General features: G+C 45.9%; 2 protein-coding genes across 6 annotated transcripts in view; both read left to right on the top strand.

Annotated features, from left to right (window-relative positions):
- Positions 1-8,883, top strand: tspan14 (tetraspanin 14). Of its 2 annotated transcripts, none has more exons than XM_088086317.1 (9): positions 1-65; positions 1,069-1,149; positions 2,355-2,405; positions 2,584-2,730; positions 4,338-4,508; positions 4,743-4,868; positions 4,951-5,001; positions 6,135-6,248; positions 7,813-8,883. In XM_088086317.1, exons 2-9 carry the CDS (start codon positions 1,069-1,071, stop codon positions 7,876-7,878), a joined length of 807 nt encoding a protein of 268 aa, XP_087942443.1. In that variant the 5' UTR covers positions 1-65; the 3' UTR covers positions 7,879-8,883. The 2 variants fall into 2 exon arrangements, with proteins under 2 accessions (XP_087942443.1, XP_087942442.1); XM_088086316.1 differs by having other exon boundaries at positions 16-212.
- Positions 8,884-11,131: 2,248 nt separating this feature from the next.
- eml4 (EMAP like 4) overlaps positions 11,132-19,729 on the top strand; it is a 30,857-nt gene continuing 22,259 nt past the window's right edge. For 3 of the 4 annotated variants that reach the window (XM_088086950.1, XM_088086949.1, XM_088086948.1), the window contains exons 1-5: positions 11,132-11,465; positions 12,653-12,838; positions 12,936-13,056; positions 16,504-16,728; positions 18,209-18,349. In XM_088086950.1, the coding sequence (XP_087943076.1) occupies positions 11,441-11,465; positions 12,653-12,838; positions 12,936-13,056; positions 16,504-16,728; positions 18,209-18,349 (698 nt within the window). In that variant the 5' untranslated portion in view covers positions 11,132-11,440. The remainder of the gene's footprint in view (positions 11,466-12,652; positions 12,839-12,935; positions 13,057-16,503; positions 16,729-18,208; positions 18,350-19,729) is intronic. The other variant, XM_088086951.1, reaches the window with a different exon arrangement.

The following is a 19,729-nucleotide window of genomic DNA, read 5'->3' as shown; positions in this document are numbered from 1 at the left end:
CTCACAGAAGAAGAAGCAGCTCAGTGTGATTGAGAAACAGAAGAAGAAGAAGTGCAGTTAGCGGGGTGTGTTTGTTTGTTTGTTTGTTTATTTGTTTTGCTTGCTTGTTTGTTTGTTCCTGAATTTTTGACCTTTCAGAAAAAAAAAATCGAAACCGCTGATCTCAAGAGACCGATCTGAACGGCTGATTACCGGGCCGTTAACGGTGTGAGGTGAGACCGTTTCCGTTATCCCGTTACTTCACTAATGCTAAAGCTAATGCTAAAGCTAGCATTAGCTTTAGCATTAGCTCCCAACAAACATGAACTCTTCACTCACGAGTCAGCACCGAGTCAGCACCGTGTGATTATCGGTCCCGGAGAGCTGATGAGCCGAACGGTGATTTATAACAAACTTCCGCCCGGAGTCACGGACAGATTAGCTTCAGCTAAGCTAACGTTAGCCTGACTCAAAGTTGAGATGATTCTCACTTCCGGATTCTTCTTCTTCTTTGACCAAAAACGTTTCAGCTGTACCTGCACGGGGGCCAAATACTACGTGTTTATGTATTTAAACAGTAGAAATACTACGTGTTTATGTATTTAAACAGGAGAAATACTACGTGTTTATGTATTTAAACAGGAGAAATGCTACGTGTATATATATATTTAATCAGTAGAAATACTACATGTGTATATATTTAAACAGTAGAAAGACTTCGTGTATATATTTAAACCATAGAAATACTAGGTGTGTATATGTTTTAACAGTAGAAATACTACGTGTGTTTATGTTGAAACACTAGGTGTGTGTATAAGCTGCATGAATAGAAAGAGAACACATAAAGAGAATAAATATTAACAGTATATCATTACTGGTCTGATGGTACATTAACAGTATTTATGACAGTATTTATGACAGTACTAACATTAACTGTATTTATGAAAGTACTTATATTAACAGTATTTATGACAGCACTAACATTAACAGTATTTATGGCAGTACTAATATTAACAGTGTTTATGACAGAGCTTATATTAACAGTATCTATGTACAAACAGTGTGTAACCGCAGTATTCTTTCTGTCAGATGTATTACTATCGCTATGAGAGCGCTGAGGTCAGCTGCTGCTACAAATACCTCATGTTCAGCTACAACATCATCTTCTGGGTGAGTCCCTCCTTTCAGCCGCTGCTCACACAGAGACACAAAGTTACCACTTACAGACTCGTGCTGCAGGTTGGTACAGTATTTTGACAGTATTTTTATGCTGCAGGTCGGTGATATCACAGTATTTTTATGCTGCAGGTTGGTGATATCACAGTATTTTTATGCTGCAGGTCGGTGATATCACAGTATTTTTATGCTGCAGGTTGGTGATACCACAGTATTTTTATGCTGCAGGTCGGCGATATCACAGTATTTTACGCTGCAGGTTGGCGATATTACAGTATTTTTATGCTGCAGGTTGGTGATATCACAGTATTTTTATGCTGCAGGTGGGTGATATCACAGTATTTTTATGCTGCAGGTGGGTGATATCACAGTATTTTTATGCTGCAGGTCGGTGATATCACAGTATTTTCATGCTGCAGGTCGGCGATATCACAGTATTTTACGCTGCAGGTTGGTGATATCACAGTATTTTTATGCTGCAGGTCGGTGATATCACAGTATTTTACGCTGCAGGTTGGTGATATCACAGTATTTTTATGCTGCAGGTCGGTGATATCACAGTATTTTTATGCTGCAGGTCGGTGATATCACAGTATTTTACGCTGCAGGTTGGTGATATCACAGTATTTTTATGCTGCAGGTCGGTGATATCACAGTATTTTCATGCTGCAGGTCGGCGATATCACAGTATTTTACGCTGCAGGTTGGTGATATCACAGTATTTTTATGCTGCAGGTCGGTGATATCACAGTATTTTACGCTGCAGGTTGGTGATATCACAGTATTTTTATGCTGCAGGTCGGTGATATCACAGTATTTTTATGCTGCAGGTCGGTGATATCACAGTATTTTACGCTGCAGGTCGGCGATATCACAGTATTTTACGCTGCAGGTTGGTGATATCACAGTATTTTTATGCTGTAGGTCGGTGATATCACAGTATTTTATGCTGCAGGTGGGTGATATTACAGTATTTTTATGCTGCAGGTCGGCGATATCACAGTATTTTACGCTGCAGGTTGGTACAGTATTTTGACAGTATTTTTATGCTGCAGGTTGGTACAGTATTTTTATGCTGCAGGTACGCAGCATTGTACGCAGAATGTGTCTGAATGCTGTTCTCTGTGGGATCTGACTAATCACTGAAATGTGTTTCTGTGGTATCTGGCTAATTGCTGGAGCATGTGTCTGTGTTGCAGCTGGCTGGAGTCGCCTTTATTGCAGTTGGTTTCTGGGCATGGAGTGAAAAGGTGAACAAACACATTCATAGATTATGTTAATCAAACTGTCTTTATCTCTGATTTATAATAAAAGCGACATTTAAATAACAGTTTTATTTATAGGTATATAATTTATAACGTCAATAATTATTTTCATGTACATTTATATGACACTGTCACATTATACTGATCTCTAAAATCTTTACAGGGAGTCCTGTTGGATCTGACTCAGGTGACCCGGCTGCATGGTTTTGACCCAGTCTGGTTGGTCCTGGTGGTGGGCGGAGTCACCTTCATCCTGGGCTTCGCTGGCTGCGTGGGAGCCCTTAGAGAAAACATCTGTTTGCTCAAGTTTGTACGTTAAAAACAGCCGTCTGCTGTAGTTTATACGCTAAAAACAGCCGTCTGCTGTAGTTTATAGGCTAAAAACAGCCGTCTGCTGTAGTTTATTCCCTAAAAACAGCATAAATGAGTACACCTCTTTGAAGATTCAGGTTCGTCTCTGTTGCTCAGTGTCTGAGTACAGTTTGCTGTGTTTGATAAAACTGAGTTTCATTAGACATTCATCGTCTCAGCGTAGAAGGACGGTCACCGTCAACATAATTAGGATAAGAAAAAACAATTTAACTCAACGGAGGTGTTGCAAAAACGATTAAACCTACAACAAATCCTCCTAAATCAATATTTTGTGTGGCCTCCTTGATTTTTAAGAACAGCACCGACTATTCGACATTGAACTAACGAGTTGGCACCATACTGCGTCATCTGTCTTTCTCCGGTCTTTGAGGATGAGATCTTTCGGGTCCTGGATGCTGGATGGAGAACTCGGGCTCGGCCGGTCTTTCAGGCCTCCTCACAGGTGCTCTGTGGGTTGAGGTCTGGTAATTTGTTTGTCCACTGAGTCACTTTTACCCCGCTCTTCCTCAGAAATGAAATGGTGAGCTCGGCTCTATGTTTTGGGTCGGTATCGTGTAGGAGGACCGCCCGGCGACCCGGTGCGCAGAGTGATGGGAGCATCTCCTCTTTCAGTATCTCACAGCAGGTTTGTGAATTCGTGATCCCGTCGATGATAGCAGCTCCCTGACGCCTGCAGCACTCGTGCGACCCCACAGAAGAACACTGCCACCACCGCGCTTTACTGCGGGCACCGTGCATTTGTCCTCGAACCGCTCGCCCTTTCGACGTCGCACAGTTTGGACCATCAGTGCCAAAAAGATTCGTCGTTGTCTCGTCACTCCAAAGTATAGAGTCCCAGTAGTCCACGTCTTTGTCAACACTGGCCCCGGAAAATGCTAGCCGGGCTTTTTTGTGCGTGGGCCTCAGCAGTGGTTTCCTTGGTGGACGACGCCCGTGCACGCCGCTCCTCTGCAGCGTGCGTCGTATTGAGTCACGGGAAACACTCGCCCCCGTTCGACTCTCTAATGCTTTGGCTAACTGCGACAAACTTGCATGCCGATTTCCTTCAGCTCTTCTCATCATAAGACGCTCGTGTCGAGGTGTTAACTCTGTGGACGGCCTGGACGTTTAACCAGCTTCCCGCAGGTCCGTCCTTTTTGAATCTTTGGATCATTTTTGTTTTTGTATTCTGACTTATTAGCAGTGCTTTACTGATTTCCTTGTAACTCAGGCCTTGTTTGGGTAAAGAAATGATCTTTTTCAAGTCTTGACATTTCTCTTCCATGTTTGTCAGCTCTGAGTGGATGCTCTCACCTTTAATGTCACTTACCTGGTGTCCACCTGTCTGATGGTTGATTACACTCATCTGTCGCTGAATTCCTCTTAATTAGAATTTTATCAGGTTTTATTTCTACGACAATCATCGGGCTGTACTCGTTTTTACACCAACATTTTAGTGTATAGGATCCCATAGACGGTATTTATTCTAAGGAGAGATGTGTGTTTTTTGAAAAATGTGTTATGGTGTTCTCATTTATGCTGAGCACTGTATCTGTGTTGTGTCAGTTTTCAGGTGTGATCAGCTTCATCTTCTTCCTGGAGCTGACGGCGGCGGTGCTGGCAGTGGTTTTTCAGGCTCAGTTCAAAGAGTGGATCAACGACTTCTTCTTAGCAAACGTCAAAGCGTACAGAGACGACATCGACCTGCAGAACCTCATCGACTCTCTGCAGAGAATGGTAACTTACCATGTGTCCTGTAAAGAACTACTGCTGTGGAACCCTTAGTTATACCTTCAGTGAGATGTTCTGTAAAGAACCACTGCTGTGGAACCCTTAGTTATACCTTCAGTGTGATGTCCTGTAAAGAACCTCTGCTGTGGAACCCTTAGTTATACCTTCAGTGAGATGTTCTGTAAAGAACCACTGCTGTGGAACCCTTAGTTATACCTTCAGTGTGATGTTCTGTAACAGAACCACTGCTGTGGAGCTCAGGAACCGGATGATTGGGATCTGAATGATTATTTCAGCTGTAACGGAACCCATCGCAGCAGAGAGAAGTGTGGCGTTCCTTTTTCCTGCTGCGTCACGGACCCTGCTGTAAGTTCATCACTGATCAATACTGGTTTTAACTGGTGAGGGTCCGTGTGATTGAAGAACGGGTTCTCTGTGTTTGTTTCAGGACTCGGTGGTGAACACTCAGTGCGGCTATGATGTTCGAAGCAGTAACAAGGTGAGGTCACTTCTTGCTGTTTAAACAGAACTTCCTGCTCAGAGAGCTGAGGGTTCAGTACAGCCGAGGAACTCTGATCCAGAATGTTCTGTACATTTCTAAACTCTGTGGAGGAACACAACACTAACGTTCTCACAGTGACCTCACAGTGAACAACTGTCTAAAAGATCTCCCTGGAACATCACCGTCTAGTTTGTGTTCTAAAAGGAACATGTTCTTTAATATTTTACTAATGGAAACATGCTAAAGGTTGTTTAGGCTCTAAGACTCTCTTCGTGTTCCAATTGAAACATTAAAGAAAATGTTCCTGTTAGAATGGGTTAGGGTAACCTTGGTCATGTTCCTGTCTTTCATGTTCTTTGAATTGGAATTTGATGAAAGTTATAAACATACTAAAAGGAACATGTTCCTTCAAGTTGCAATAGGAACATGTTCTTTTGCAATCCAGTAGAAATTGTTAGAAAAGGAATAGTTTTCTTAAGTTTCATTGGGAACTTTTGAAAGTTCTTCATGTTCTTACAGGAACATCATCTTTAACATTTCAGTAGAAACACAAGGAAAGTTATTCCTGTTCAAAAAGGAGCATGCTATTTCATGTTTCAGTAGAAAATGACAAAAATTTCAAAGGTTCTTACAGGAACATGTCCTTCAATGTTTTGATAAGAACATGGCGAAAGTTGTTAATGTTAAAAAAGAAAAAATTTCTTAAAGGTTTTAATAGAACATGATGAAAGCTTTATTATTTTTGAAAAGGAACATGTTCTTGAACGTTCTAATAGAAACATAAGGAGAGTTTTAAATATTCTAACAGGAACATGTTCTGATGTATTAATGGGAACATTCCGAAATATATTCATGTTTTTATGGGAGCTTGTTCTTTAAAGTTTTCTCAATGGGAACATGAATAATAGTTGTTAATATAATAAAAAGAACATGCACCGTACTGATAACATGTCATTAACCCTTCAATGTGAGCATGACAAACGTTCTGACGGGAACATGCCATTAACCTTTTAATGGAAACGTGGTCCATTTTGATAACATTGTAAAAGGAACTCATCATTAACCTTTCAATGTGATAAATGTTGAAATTCTAGTGGGAACATGTAAAACGTTCTTCTGTTCCTGTACAGAGAGATTGGAGTGACCATATCTACACTAAAGGTTGCATCACTGCGTTGGAGGACTGGTTACCGGGGAACCTCTCCACTGTGGCCATCGTCTTCGTCGTCATCTCTCTGCTGCAGGTACACCAATTCTCCGACGCTGTGGCGGGACCCGGTCTGTAAACGGTACCTGGTCTGTAAAACAGTACCTGGTCTGTTAACAGGACCAGGTCTGTTAACAAGACCTGGTCTGTAAAACAGTACCTGGTGTGTTAACAGGACCTGGTCTGTAAAACAGTACCTGGTGTGTTAACAGGACCTGGTCTGTAAAACAGTACCTGGTGTGTTAACAGGACCAGGTCTGTTAACAGGACCTGGTCTGTAAAGCAGGACCTGGTGTGTTAACAGGACCAGGTCTGTTAACAGGACCTGGTCTGTAAAACAGTACCTGGTCTGTCAACAGGACCTGGTCTGTACCTGGTCTGTTAACAGGACCTGGTCTGTAAAACAGTACCTGGTCTGTTAACAGGACCTGGTCTGTAAAACAGTACCTGGTGTGTTAACAGGACCAGGTCTGTTAACAGGATCTGGTCTGTAAAACAGTACCTGTTGCGTTAACGGGACCTGGTCTGTTAACGTGACCCAGCGTGTTAACGGTGCCGGTGTGTTAACGGGACCAGGTCTGTAAACAGTACCAGGTGTGTGTGAGAGAACAGCGTTACATCACTACATGTTGACACTGACGTGTTGTGTGGGAAAATTAAAAAAAAAAAAAAAGGGAAGAAACCTCAGGAAGAGTGGTAGAGGATGATGAGGGATCCCTCTTCAGGACGGACAGACGAGTGATAGATGTCGTAAATCAGAAATGAGATACAATCATGACAAAAAAGGAAAGAGAAAGAGAGAGGGGAGGAGAGAGAGGGGAGGAGAGAGGCGAGGAGAGGCACAGCAATAGTAAACAGATGTGTGTCATATTACAGTAAGGACAGGTGTGAAGGTCCCTAAATGACTGTATGATAATATTGTGGGTGTGGATCAGAGTCCCATGTGTATACTGATAGTGGAGGCGTGGCTCATAATAATGGCAGTAGGAGGTCGCGTCAAGCACGATTACGGCATCGGCGCAACCAGGATCCACAACACAGGCGCAGCTTCAGACAGGACCACAGCAACGGCAAAACCAAGACCACGATCAGGGCAGGCCGGGGGTTTAGTATCAGTGCAGCCACAGCACGAGCACAACCAAAGGCAGGATCACAGCACCAGCACAGCTATCACCGTGATCAGGCGCAGCCAGGATCCAAGAAAACTAGAAGACAAGGGAGCAGGAACGCTCCGGAGAGGCAACGGAGTAAACGCAATGAAGTAAACAGACATGAGCGTTTTCAGATGGACGGATCAAGAGAAGAAAAAGGAGCTCAGCGTATCACAGAAAGTCCCCCGGCAGATTAAACCTGTCTACCCTCAAAAGTGGAGACGGGGTCTGCCTCCCTGACCGAAACCGGAAGGTGGTTTCATAAAAGAGGAGCGTGGTAGCTGAAGGCTCTGACTCCCATCCTACTTTTGGACACTTTGGGAACCTAAAGTGACCCTGTGTTTTCAGAGCGCAGTGATCTTGAGGGTTGATAGGGAACTATGAGCTGTGATGGATAAGATGGAGCCTGACCGTGTGTGTGTGTGTGTGTGTGTGTTTACCTGTGTTCAGATGGTGGGGATCTACCTGGCGAGGACGCTGATCTCTGACATCGAGAAGGTCAAATTCAGCTACTGATGCCGCGGCAACAGGGGGCGGAGCCTCTGACAGGTGTTACTGGACTTTCTTCAGTCAGACGTGCCTTCTTCTTCTTCTCCTCCTTTTCCTCCTCCTTCTCCTTCTTCTCCTTCTCCTCCTCCTTCTCCTTCTTCTTCTCCTCCTCCTTCTCCTCCTTCTTCTTCTTCTTCAGTTTCTGCCCTCTGTCTTCTTCTGATGACCTTGTTGCTATGGTAACTGAGAACATGGCGCTCTATTGAATGTGCAGAGCTCCCAGGTTTTTTCTTGGTTTTATGATGTCTGTCTGTTTTATGATTTTTGTAAAAATGTCTGCCGCTGACCGCTCTGTGCCTCTTCATCATCATCCAGCCGAAGTCTTCTTCTGTGACCGGCTGACTGAAATCAGTTATTGGTTGATCAAAGTGATCAGTTATTGATCAGTTATTGATTAATCAAAGTGATCAGTTATTGATCAATAACTGCTCATCAGTTAACAGTGTGAGTGTGGGAGGCGGGGCCATCGAGCCATTGAGCTCTCATTGGATGACCATCACTCAGACTCCAGTCAGAAACCACAGAAGAAGAATGTCGGTTGAAATGGGGGACTGTCCCTTTAACTCGTCTCCGCCTCAGGTCACGTGTTTGTTTTTGAGCGTGAAAACTCGACACACTGGACTCATGTTAACGAGCTTTGAATTAATTAAGTGTTTTGTTAAAATGTTTTGTAATAAAGATTTCAGGATGTTAAATTTTCTACTTTAACTGGTCAAACTGGTCAGACTGGTCGGACTGGTGGAACTGGTTTAACTGGTCAGACTGGTCGGACTGGTGGAACTGGTTTAACTGGTCAGACTGGTCGGACTGGTGGAACTGGTTTAACTGGTCAGACTGGTCGGACTGGTGGAACTAGTTTCTTCTGTGTTTCTGTTGATGAATTATTGATTCCATGAGCTTTATTCTGAAAGGATCATGTTGTTCTTTTATAAAGTGAATTTTATATCAAAATAAAATGAAGTTTGGGTTTCATGTTTTTATTTTTGATTTAGTTTTTGTTCTCTGAAGTGAAACATAAAACCAAGATTTAATATCTGATCAATAAGATTGATCACAGACTGTTAACGGTCAGAGAAATAAAACACCTGATTTCTTCTCTGATTTTAATATTCATGTTAATGATGTCAATATTCTAATGTTCTTCTTTTGTAAATGTTTAAAAAAAAACAAAATACAAACAACTGGTTGATTAAAAACATTAAAACGTGTGTAAATGATAAACTGATTTAAACAAATAAAGAAATATAAATAAATAGATACACAAGGTTTACTTTAGACTTTAGAGATACAAACTCAAACAAATAAACACGGCATTCAAAAAACACGGGACGTTCTGAAAATGGGACATTCAAACAGAAGACGTCAATGAAAGAAACAACGATGGCGTAAAGATAACCAATAATTTTACTAAACAGAAATAAATCATCTGTTTCCCAGAATAAAATACTGCAGCAACAATGACAGAGAGGAGGTGATCACAGAGGAGGTGATCACAGAGGAGGTGATCACAGAGAGGAGGTGATCACAGAGGAGGTGATCACAGAGGAGGTGATCACAGAGAGGAGGTGATCACAGAGAGGAGATGATCACAGAGAGGAGGTGAGAGGAGGTGATCACAGAGAGGAGGTGAGAGGAGGTGATCACAGAGGAGGTGATCACAGAGAGGAGGTGAGAGGAGGTGATCACAGAGAGGAGGTGATCACAGAGAGGAGATGATCACAGAGGAGGTGATCACAGAGAGGAGGTGATCACAGAGGAGGTGATCACAGAGAGGAGGTGAGAGGAGGTGATCACAGAGGAGGTGATCACAGAGAGGAGGTGATCACAGAGGAGGTGATCACAGAGAGGAGATGATCACAGAGGAGGTGATCACAGAGAGGAGGTGAGAGGAGGTGATCAGAGAGGAGGTGATCACAGAGAGGAGGTGAGAGGAGGTGATCACAGAGGAGATGATCACAGAGAGGAGGTGATCACAGAGGAGGTGATCACAGAGAGGAGGTGATCACAGCGGAGGTGATCACAGAGAGGAGGTGATCACAGAGAGGAGGTGATCACAGAGGAAGTGAGAGGAGGTGATCACAGAGAGGAGGTGATGAGGAGGCTCTGCTGCACCCGCATCGGGTGAAGCTGCAGCACTGATCTGCTGCAGAGCAGCTGCAAGTCCTCCAGCACCTCCTCAGTGCTCACCTCCTCTCAGTGCTCACCTCCTCTCAATGCTCACCTCCTCTCTATGGAGTCTCTGTGGTCAGCAGCTTAAGAGCCGTCTGTCTGTGATCACTGAGGTTCATAGAGAGCAGCTGTTCAGGGAGTTTGGTCGTAATGGTCAGCCGGTGGTTGTTATGGGTCAGTCGGTTGTTGCTATGGGTCAGCCGGTTGTTGCTATGGGTCAGCCGGTGGTTGTTATGGGTCAGCCGGTTGTTGTTATGGGTCAGCTGGTTGTTGTTATGGGTCAGCCGGTTGTTGTTATGGCTCAGGTGCTCCTGGATCCTCCTCTGCCTCCTTTAGGCCTCTTCAGGTGGGCTGTCAGCTGACTGCAGTTTTTTGGGACTACAGTCGCCCTCCAGGGTTTCTGGTAGGGAAACGTCAGACGGTGTTTTTGACCATGAAGTTGTCAGCACATAAATACATAAATATAAGTACATACATGTAAATACATAAATATAAGTACATACATGTAAATACATAAATATAAGTACATACATGTAAATGCATAAATATAAGTACATACATGTAAATGCATAAATATAAGTACATACATAAATATGAATACATAAAAATAAATATATTCATATACATAAAAATAAATATATTCATATACATAAAAATAAATATATTCATATACATAAAAATAAACAAAAACAGCCTGATACCTCAAAGAGAAACCTGTCCCCCCTCGTGTTTCCTCCCCCTCTCTCCTCCCTCGTGTTTCCTCCCCTCTCCCCGTTTCCTCCCCTCTCTCCTCCTCTCTCCTCCCTCGTGTTTCCTCCCCCTCTCCTCCTCTCTCCTCCCTCGTGTTTCCTCCCCCTCTCCCCGTTTCCTCCCTCCTCTCTCCTCCTCTCTCCTCCCTCGTGTTTCCTCCCCTCTCTCCTCCTCTCTCTCCTCCCTCCTGCCCCCACCCCTCCTCCTCTCTCCCTCCTGTTTCCTCCCCCCTCTCTCCTCACTCTTGTTTCCTCCCTCTCTCTCCACTCCCCTCCTCCTCCCTCCCCCGGATGGAGCGCGCTCTCGGAGGGGCGGAGCAGGAAACGCGCAGCCCGCTCGGTCCGTGGTGTCTGCGGCTCGGCGGCTCCTCTCTCTCGGCCTCTGGGTGTCGGATCTTCGGGGAGCAGCCCCTTCTTCGGCCCGAAGGGAAACAGCGGATCTTCGGCCTCGCGGACTCGGCGGGCAGCGCAGCGGGGACAGACCCGGCTCGGCTCGGCTCGGCTCGGCTCCTCTCCCCTCTGCTGCGGTGGAAAAACCCGGACGGAGGCCCGCAGTGTGTGCTCAGCCTCCCGCAGGCCTCCCGCCCGGACTCCCGCTCTTATCCCGGAAAATGGACGGATTCACCGGCAGCTTAGGTGAGTCCCGGCCGCCGGTCGCGCCCCGGACTCCCCCCAGTCACTGGTCCGTGCACCGGCGGGAGGGCGAGACACGCACGCGCCTTTGGCGGCTTTACACGTGTCACTGCTGTATTTATCAAAAAGTGTCTGCACCGCCCCTCCGGCGTCTGCAGGGCCACAAATCCAACGTCCTCTCTCGGAGACACCGCTGCATGATGTGCACGAGTTTTTACTGTACGGTTCTATTGTTTTTACCGTTTCTACTGTACGGTTCTATTGTGTCTGCTGTTTCTACTGTACGGTCCTATTGTTTCTGCTGTTTCTGCTGTACGGTTCTATTGTTTTTACCGTTTCTACTGTACGGTTCTATTGTGTCTGCTGTTTCTACTGTACGGTCCTATTGTTTCTGCTGTTTCTGCTGTACGGTTCTATTGTTTTTACCGTTTCTACTGTTGGATCCAACATCCCTTCCAGAGGAGACACAGCTGCATGATGTGCACGAGTTTCTGCTGTTTCTACTGTCCGTGAGGGGACGTCGGTCTGTCTCTGTGAACTCTGAAGTTTCTATTGTTTGTTTCTAGTATTTCTACTGTCCGTGAGGGGACGTCAGTTGGTCTCTGATGTTGGGATCAAAGACTCAGGAAATCATTTATTATTCAGCCCCTCTGAGTGTGTTTCAGGAAGTAGTCAGAGCCACTGCAGATTATAAACTGCAGTCACACTAATGAATCCTATCAGCCCATCAAACACCGTCTTATCAATAACTGATCAATATTCATCACTGATTATTAAATAATATAAACTTTGCTTTAGCTAAAATCACTTCCTGTAGAAGGCTGCAGCCAATCACAGCTGAGACACATGGACATGTACGGTCTTTGTTGAGACACCTGGACAGGCACAATCCCTGCTGAGACACCTATGTGGGTACGGTTACAGTTTAGACACCTGAACAGGTACAGTCCCTGTTGAGACACCTGGACAGGTACAGTCCCTGTTGAGGCACCTGGACAGGTACAGTCCCTGTTGAGGCACCTGGACAGGTACAGTCCCTGATGAGACACCTGGACAGGTACAGTCCCTGCTGGGACACCTGGATGGGTACGATCACAGCTGGGACACGTGGACAGGTGCTGTCACAGCTGGGACACCTGCACAGGTCCCAGTTGAAGCACCTGGCTGATTTGTGTCTCTGTCCCCTGCAGATGACAGCATGTCTGGAGCGAGTGTCTCAGATGTCAACGACCGCCTGTCGGCCCTGGAGCTACGTGTCCAGCAGCAGGAGGACGAGCTGACGGTAATGAAAGCGGCGCTCGCTGATGTCCTTCGCCGCCTCGCTGCCTCTGAGGTCTCCGCCGCGTCCTCGGCCAAGAAACAACATGGAGGGAAGGGTAATTCCACACAGTTTGAGCTGGTTTTGGCCGGTCTGTAACTGGTGATGTTGAGGTTTTTGCTGTTGTTAACTGGTCGGCGTGTCGCCCCCTGCAGGCGGCGCTGCGCTGCGTGAAGCATACTCAATGTCCTGTATTGCTAACGGAGGAACGTCTGGACGCAAGAGAGACTCCACCTCCGTCACCAGGAAGGAGACAGTGTCGTCCGCTGCCAAGAGGTAATGTGCACACACACACACACACAGTCAGACTCGGGGAAGAGCGCACACAGGTTCTTCGTGTTACGTGTTCGTGTGCTGCAGCGCTGCGGCTGCTGTGATTTGTCACCTGACAGACTGATAGTCCAACAGCGAAGGAGGAAATGATTGATGGTGAGACGTCGACCTCAAACCTCTGAGAGAAAAAAGCGAAAAAACATCCGTGTGTCATGTTGTGTGCTTATAATTTAAACGTTAGCCTGCTGCTAACGAACAGAAGCTCTCCTGCTGAAACGGTGTCTCACCTCAGGACAACGAGCCAGGAAGCACGCCTCCTGCCTCTGAACTCCGTCAATAAATCAGTAAATCAATACATTGATAAACTACATGAATACAGTACAGACAAAGCGAATGGGGAATTTTGTTTGTTGGTAATAGGAGCTGCAGGGAGGGGGAGACCATCCAAACCCCCCGCCCAAAAATGACCGATGTTTATTTATGAATGTATTGATTCATTTATTTCTATAGTTTATTTGACAGGAACGATCAGACACAGTCCGTCTTCCGCCTGTTACTGACGTTTCACGTGTAGAGATCAGAGCTGTCTCTGGTTCGGCTTTTAGTGAAGAAAAAGAGAAAAAACAAGATCACATACAAGAACAGTTATGGTAAGGACACAATTATCAGTCTTACATACGCTGACAGCACTCAACTCAAAGACATGAAATAGAAATTTTCACACCTCTGATGTTGCTTCTACCAAACTTTAAGACTGTTGTTTAAAATCTTAATATCTTGTGTTAATTTTATTTCGGTCGGTAGCGTGTTCCTCATATCAGAGCTTCTTCGGAAAAGGCCGACTGGCCCGACGAGGTCGGTCGGTGTGATTTTACAGTTGCTGCTGGCTGTTCCAGCCACTGTTTCATCTGCTGATACATTTGCATCAGACGTCCATTTAAAGAATTTAAAACATGATCAGCTGTGAGTAAATCGTGCTGCTTCAGTATGTGACAGTGCTGCCGTCTCACGTTTATATCGGCTATTTTAACACTTGGCTCTGCAGCTGAGTCACACATCAGACGTGAAACAGTCACACATCAGACGTGAAACAGTCAGACATCATACGTGAAACAGTCACACATCATACGTGAAACAGTCAGACATCAGACGTGAAACAGTCAGACATCATACGTGAAACAGTCACACATCAGACGTGAAACAGTCAGACATCAGACGTGAAACAATCAGACATCAGACGTGAAACAGTCACACATCATACGTGAAACAGTCACACATCATACGTGAAACAGTCACATCAGACGTGAAACAATCAGACATCAGACGTGAAACAGTCACACATCATACGTGAAACAGTCAGACATCATACGTGAAACAGTCACACATCATACATGAAACAGTCACATCATACGTGAAACAGTAAGACATCGTACGTGAAACAGTCACACATCATACATGAAACAGTCAGACATCATACGTGAAACAGTCAGACATCAGACGTGAAACAGTCAAACATCATACGTGAAACAGTCACACATCAGACGTGAAACAGTCACACATCAGACGTGAAACAATCAGACATCAGACGTGAAATGGTCACACATCATACGTGAAACAGTCAGACATCATACATGAAACAGTCACACATCATACATGAAACGGTCACATCATACGTGAAACGGTCACATCATACGTGAAACAGTCAGACATCATACATGAAACAGTCAAACATCATACGTGAAACAGTCACACATCAGACGTGAAACAGTCAGACATCAGACGTGAAACAGTCAGACATCAGACGTGAAACAGTCAGACATCATACGTGAAACAGTCAAACATCATACGTGAAACAGTCAGACATCATACGTGAAACAGTCAGATGTGAAACAGTCACACATCAGACGTGAAACAGTCAGACATCAGACGTGAAACAGTCACACATCATACGTGAAACAGTCACACATCATACGTGAAACAGTCACATCATACGTGAAACAGTAAGACATCATACGTGAAACAGTCACACATCATACGTGAAACAGTCACACATCATACGTGAAACAGTCAGTCACACATCATACGTGAAACAGTCACACATCATATGTGAAACAGTCAGACATCAGACGTGAAACAATCAGACATCAGACGTGAAACAATCAGACATCAGACGTGAAACAGTCAGACATCAGGCGTGAAACAATCAGACATCAGACGTGAAACAGTCACACATCATACGTGAAACAGTCACACATCATACGTGAAACAGTCACACATCATACGTGAAACAGTCAGTCACACATCATACGTGAAACAGTCAGACATCATATGTGAAACAGTCACACATCATACGTGAAACAGTCACACATCATATGTGAAACAGTCACACATCATATGTGAAACAGTTAGAGCAAAAACAGCCACTCAGCTCTGATTGGAGTATATATTTATTTTATATATATATATATATATATATATATATATATATATATATATATATATATATATATATATATATGTGTGTGTGTGTTTATATATATGAACAGAAGATGTGTGTGATTGTATTTAGTGAGGCTCTGTCTCTGAGACGTGTTTTGTCCCCAGCTCTTCTTTCAGCAGGCAGTGCGTCCTCAGGAACTGATTGATCAGAAAGATGTCATCAATAACTGCTGTTTGTTTTCTCTGTTGGTTATTTCTGTCCTCAAACTGTTTCAACCACGTCCTCACGCCAGCAGAGACAGAGCAGAAACACAGCAGAGACAGTAGAGACACAGCAGAGAAACAACAGAGGCACAGCGGAGACAACAGAGACAGAGCAGAAACACAGCAGAGACAGTAGAGACACAGCAGAAACACAGCAGAGACAGTAGAGACACAGCAGAAACAGCAGAGACACAGCAGAGACAGTAGAGATACAGCAGAGAAACCGCAGCAACACAACAGAGACACAGCAGAGACACAGCAGAGAAACAGCAGAGACACAGCAGAGACAGTAGAGACACAGCAGAGAAACCGCAGCGACACAGCAGAGACACAGCAGAGACACAGCAGAGAAACAGCAGAGACCGTAGAGACACAACGGAGACACAGCAGAGACAGAGCAGAAACACATCAGAGACAGTAGAGACACAGCAGAAACGGTAGAGACACAGCAGAGAAACAGCAGAGCAGAAACACAGCAGAGACAGTAGTGAAACAGCAGAGACAGTAGAGAAACAACAGAGAAACAGCAGAGACAGTAGAGACACAGTAGAGAAACCGCAGAGAGACAGCAGAGAAACAGCAGAGCAGAAACACAGCAGAGACAGTAGAGACACAGTAGAGAAACCGCAGCGAAACAACAGAGGCACAGCGGAGACAACAGAGACAGTACAGACACAGCAGAGACGCAGCAGAGAGACAGCAGAGACATTAGTCTTTTGTTCCTCATCGTCCTGGTTTTGTCCACAGTGGGACAGACAGGAAGAAGGAGGTCAGCAGTCAGCGGTCTCAGATGGAGGAGATCCAGGAACGTGAGGAGCCTCGTCCAAAGGATCTGTCCCCCTGTCCCTCCTCCCCCCACCCTCCCTCTCAGTCCCACCTGGCCCCTCAGACCCCTCAGACCCCCCAGACTCCCCAGCAGCAGAGACCCGCCCAGTCCGCTGAAAGCAGTAAAGGCCACACCCCCCTCAAAAGGTTCCAAATTGTAATCTGTTGGCTGCTGTGACCTCACTTCCTGCTGCTTTGACATCATTTCCTGCTGCTGTAACCTCACTTCCTGCTGCTCTGACAACACTCCGTCAGAGGATACTAACCCGCCTGTGAGGACCCACAGTCCCTCCGTGCTCCGCCCACTCCTGAGTCACATGACCAGCTGAGGGACAGGTGCTCCTGATTGGCTGGTAGGACTGTGGCTCCTCAGGACCCCTCCTGGAGGTCCTGGATCCTCCTGGATTCCCCTGGAGGTCCTGGAGAGTCCTGGAGCCTCTTGGTGGTCCTTGAGTCCCTCTGTCCTCTCTGCTGGACTCTGTGTGTGTTTGATCCAGACTAACAGTCTTCTTCTCCTGGCTTCAGCTGCAGACTCACCTGCTCTAACTGGGTTCTCCAGGAGCCCCCTCCTGGAGGTCCTTGATTTTCCTGAAAGTTTCTTGACTCCTCTTAACTCTTTGCTGGTAGAAAGTTCAGGCTGAGCTATCAAGGAACTGACCTCCTCTTCTCCTCCTCCTCCTCTCTCCTCCCCTCTCTCCTCCCCTCTCTCCTCCCTCTGCTCCTCTCTCCTCTCTCCCCTCTCCCCTCTCTCCTCTCTCCTCTCTCCTCTCTCCTCCCGTCTCTCCTCCCCTCTCTCCTCCTCTCTCTCCTCCTCTCTCTCCTCTCTTCTCCTCTCCCTGCTCCTCGTGGTCTCGGCTCTGTCACCTCCTGCTGGAGTTTTGTGTGTCTGGAGGAGACTTCGGGTTCTCTCTGTTTGATCTGAAGCTTCAGTTTGATAAAATCAGAGCTGATTTTTGTTGAACGATGCAGCGAGAACTTTTCACGTCCGAACATTGTGACGATGTAACGTTGTTACATCATAACAACATAACAGCAACATAATAAGGTAACAACGTCACAACGTTACTGCAACGTAACCGCAACATAACCGCAACGTAACAGTGATGTACAACATGGTAACAGTGTCACATGTTACCATGTTACTATGTTACTATGGCGACATGGTCAGAGATTCAAAAAGACGCACATCCTGTTGTGGGTGCTGGATCCAAGATAAAATGTGGAAGATATAGAGTTCGGCACACCAGACAGCCCCCTTAAAGTATTTTATTCTGCGGAAAATAAGTGACGTCTCAAGCTAAAAAACACTTTCTCAGACTCAGACTTTTTATTTTTTCACATGGTAACAAGGTAACATGGTGACATGGTAACATGGTAACAAGGTAACATGGTGACATGGTAACATGGTAACAAGGTAACATGGTGACATGGTGACATGGTGACATGGTGACATGTTTATTGAGTAACCCTGAGCCCACATCAAACTGATCTGAGGATAAACAGAGAGAACGCTCTGCGGCCTCCTCCTGATGTTACAGCTGTGGCTCTGACTCTGTGTGTGTGTGTGTGTGTGTGTGTGTGTGTGTGTGTGTGTGTGTGTGTGTGTGTGTGTTTGTGTGTGTGTCAGGGGGCCCAGTGTGAAGCGGTCCTCAGGTATGGAGCGTTCTCAGAGCAGCACCTGGGACAGTTCAGAGGAAAACAGGAACAAACTTGTGAAAGCTGCGTCCACCTCCAAACTGCTTGCCAAAGTGGTCAAGAACGCCGACAGGTACACACACACACACACACACACACACACACACACACACACACACACACACACACACACACACACACGTGTCTTTATATAAACTGTGTTGGGCTAGAATCTGGTTCTAGCCAGAACCAGATTCTGAGATTCTGGTTCTGGCTAGACTCTCTCAGGTGAGGGGCTTTGGGCAGGTGTGCTCCAGTTATTGAGGTATCACTGCTCAGCCTCTGAGGGAAATATAGTCCAGGTCCTACAGAGGCTCCAGCCGGTTGTCAAACCTTCAGGAGGAGCGATGTGGACTCTATCTTATTCCGGGATCAGTGGACCAGCTCTTTACCCTGTAGGGCTGCTGGAGGGGTCATGAGAGTTCACCCATCCGGTCTATGTGTGCTTTGTGGACTTGGAGAAGGCCTATGAACATGTCCCTTGGGGAGTCTGAGGGTTTTGAGGGAATACGGGGTACCAGGGTCGCTGTTACGAGCCATCCGGTCCCTGTATGACCAAAGTGAGAGCGTAGTCCACAGACTCGGCTTGAAGTCAAACATGTCCCCGATGGGTGTTATCCTTTGTCTCCAATCCTGTTTCATTCAGGACCACTTAGTCAAGAAAAACACTTCTGAGCAGCTTTTAAATTTAGCTTATTGCAGTTATTGGTATTTGGCGGTATGGCTCTGTTCTGGGGACCGCCTGCCCTTCCACGTGCTTACGTGGAAAGCATTAAACAGGAACCGCACGCGTTCCTGAGGCAGGGAGAGCAGCAGCAAAAACAGAAAAGAACAAAATCCCCCACAGAGCAGGCACCAATGACAACAACCTCATTGATCAGCCAAAACGGCACAGAGCAGGAGGGGGGGGGGGCGCAAAAGTGGCGTGCTGAGGAAACAGGGAAGAGCAGGTGGGCCACAGCAGCTCAAATGAGGTGGCACGAGTGAGTTAGCGATGCTTAGAGGTGAATCAGCTGATGAGGCCTGCATGATATCAGCTGATATCAAAAGTAGCAGCGCTTGACACCGTGGCCGGCCTGAACTGACGCTACGATCAATTTGTGATATTCAGGACAGGATCTCAAGGAAGGGGATCCAGTTTGGGGACCTCAGAATCTCATCTCTTTGCAGACGATGTGGTTCTGTCGGCTTCATCACACCCCGACCCCCCAGCATGCACTGGGGCTGTTGGCAGCCGGGTCGGGATGAGAGTCAGCACCTCCAAATCTGAGGCCGTAGTTCTCTGCCCCCTCTGGACCCACCTGACCCTGACCCTTTTAACCCTGACCCACTTGACCCAGACTCAAGTTACTGACCCCAGAGAGACTCAGAGTATCTCAGGCAGAATATTACACTGACATACTGATTCATTGGTTGACTGACTGATTGATTTTTAATTGACTGATAGATTGAT

Source organism: Plectropomus leopardus, chromosome 13 (assembly GCF_026936395.1).
Source record: "Plectropomus leopardus strain MGB_pleo_1.0 chromosome 13, ASM2693639v1, whole genome shotgun sequence".
Taxonomy (NCBI): domain Eukaryota; kingdom Metazoa; phylum Chordata; class Actinopteri; order Perciformes; family Serranidae; genus Plectropomus; species Plectropomus leopardus.
Note: the sequence above shows the minus strand (reverse complement) of the source record. Positions and strands in the feature narration are given on the sequence as shown.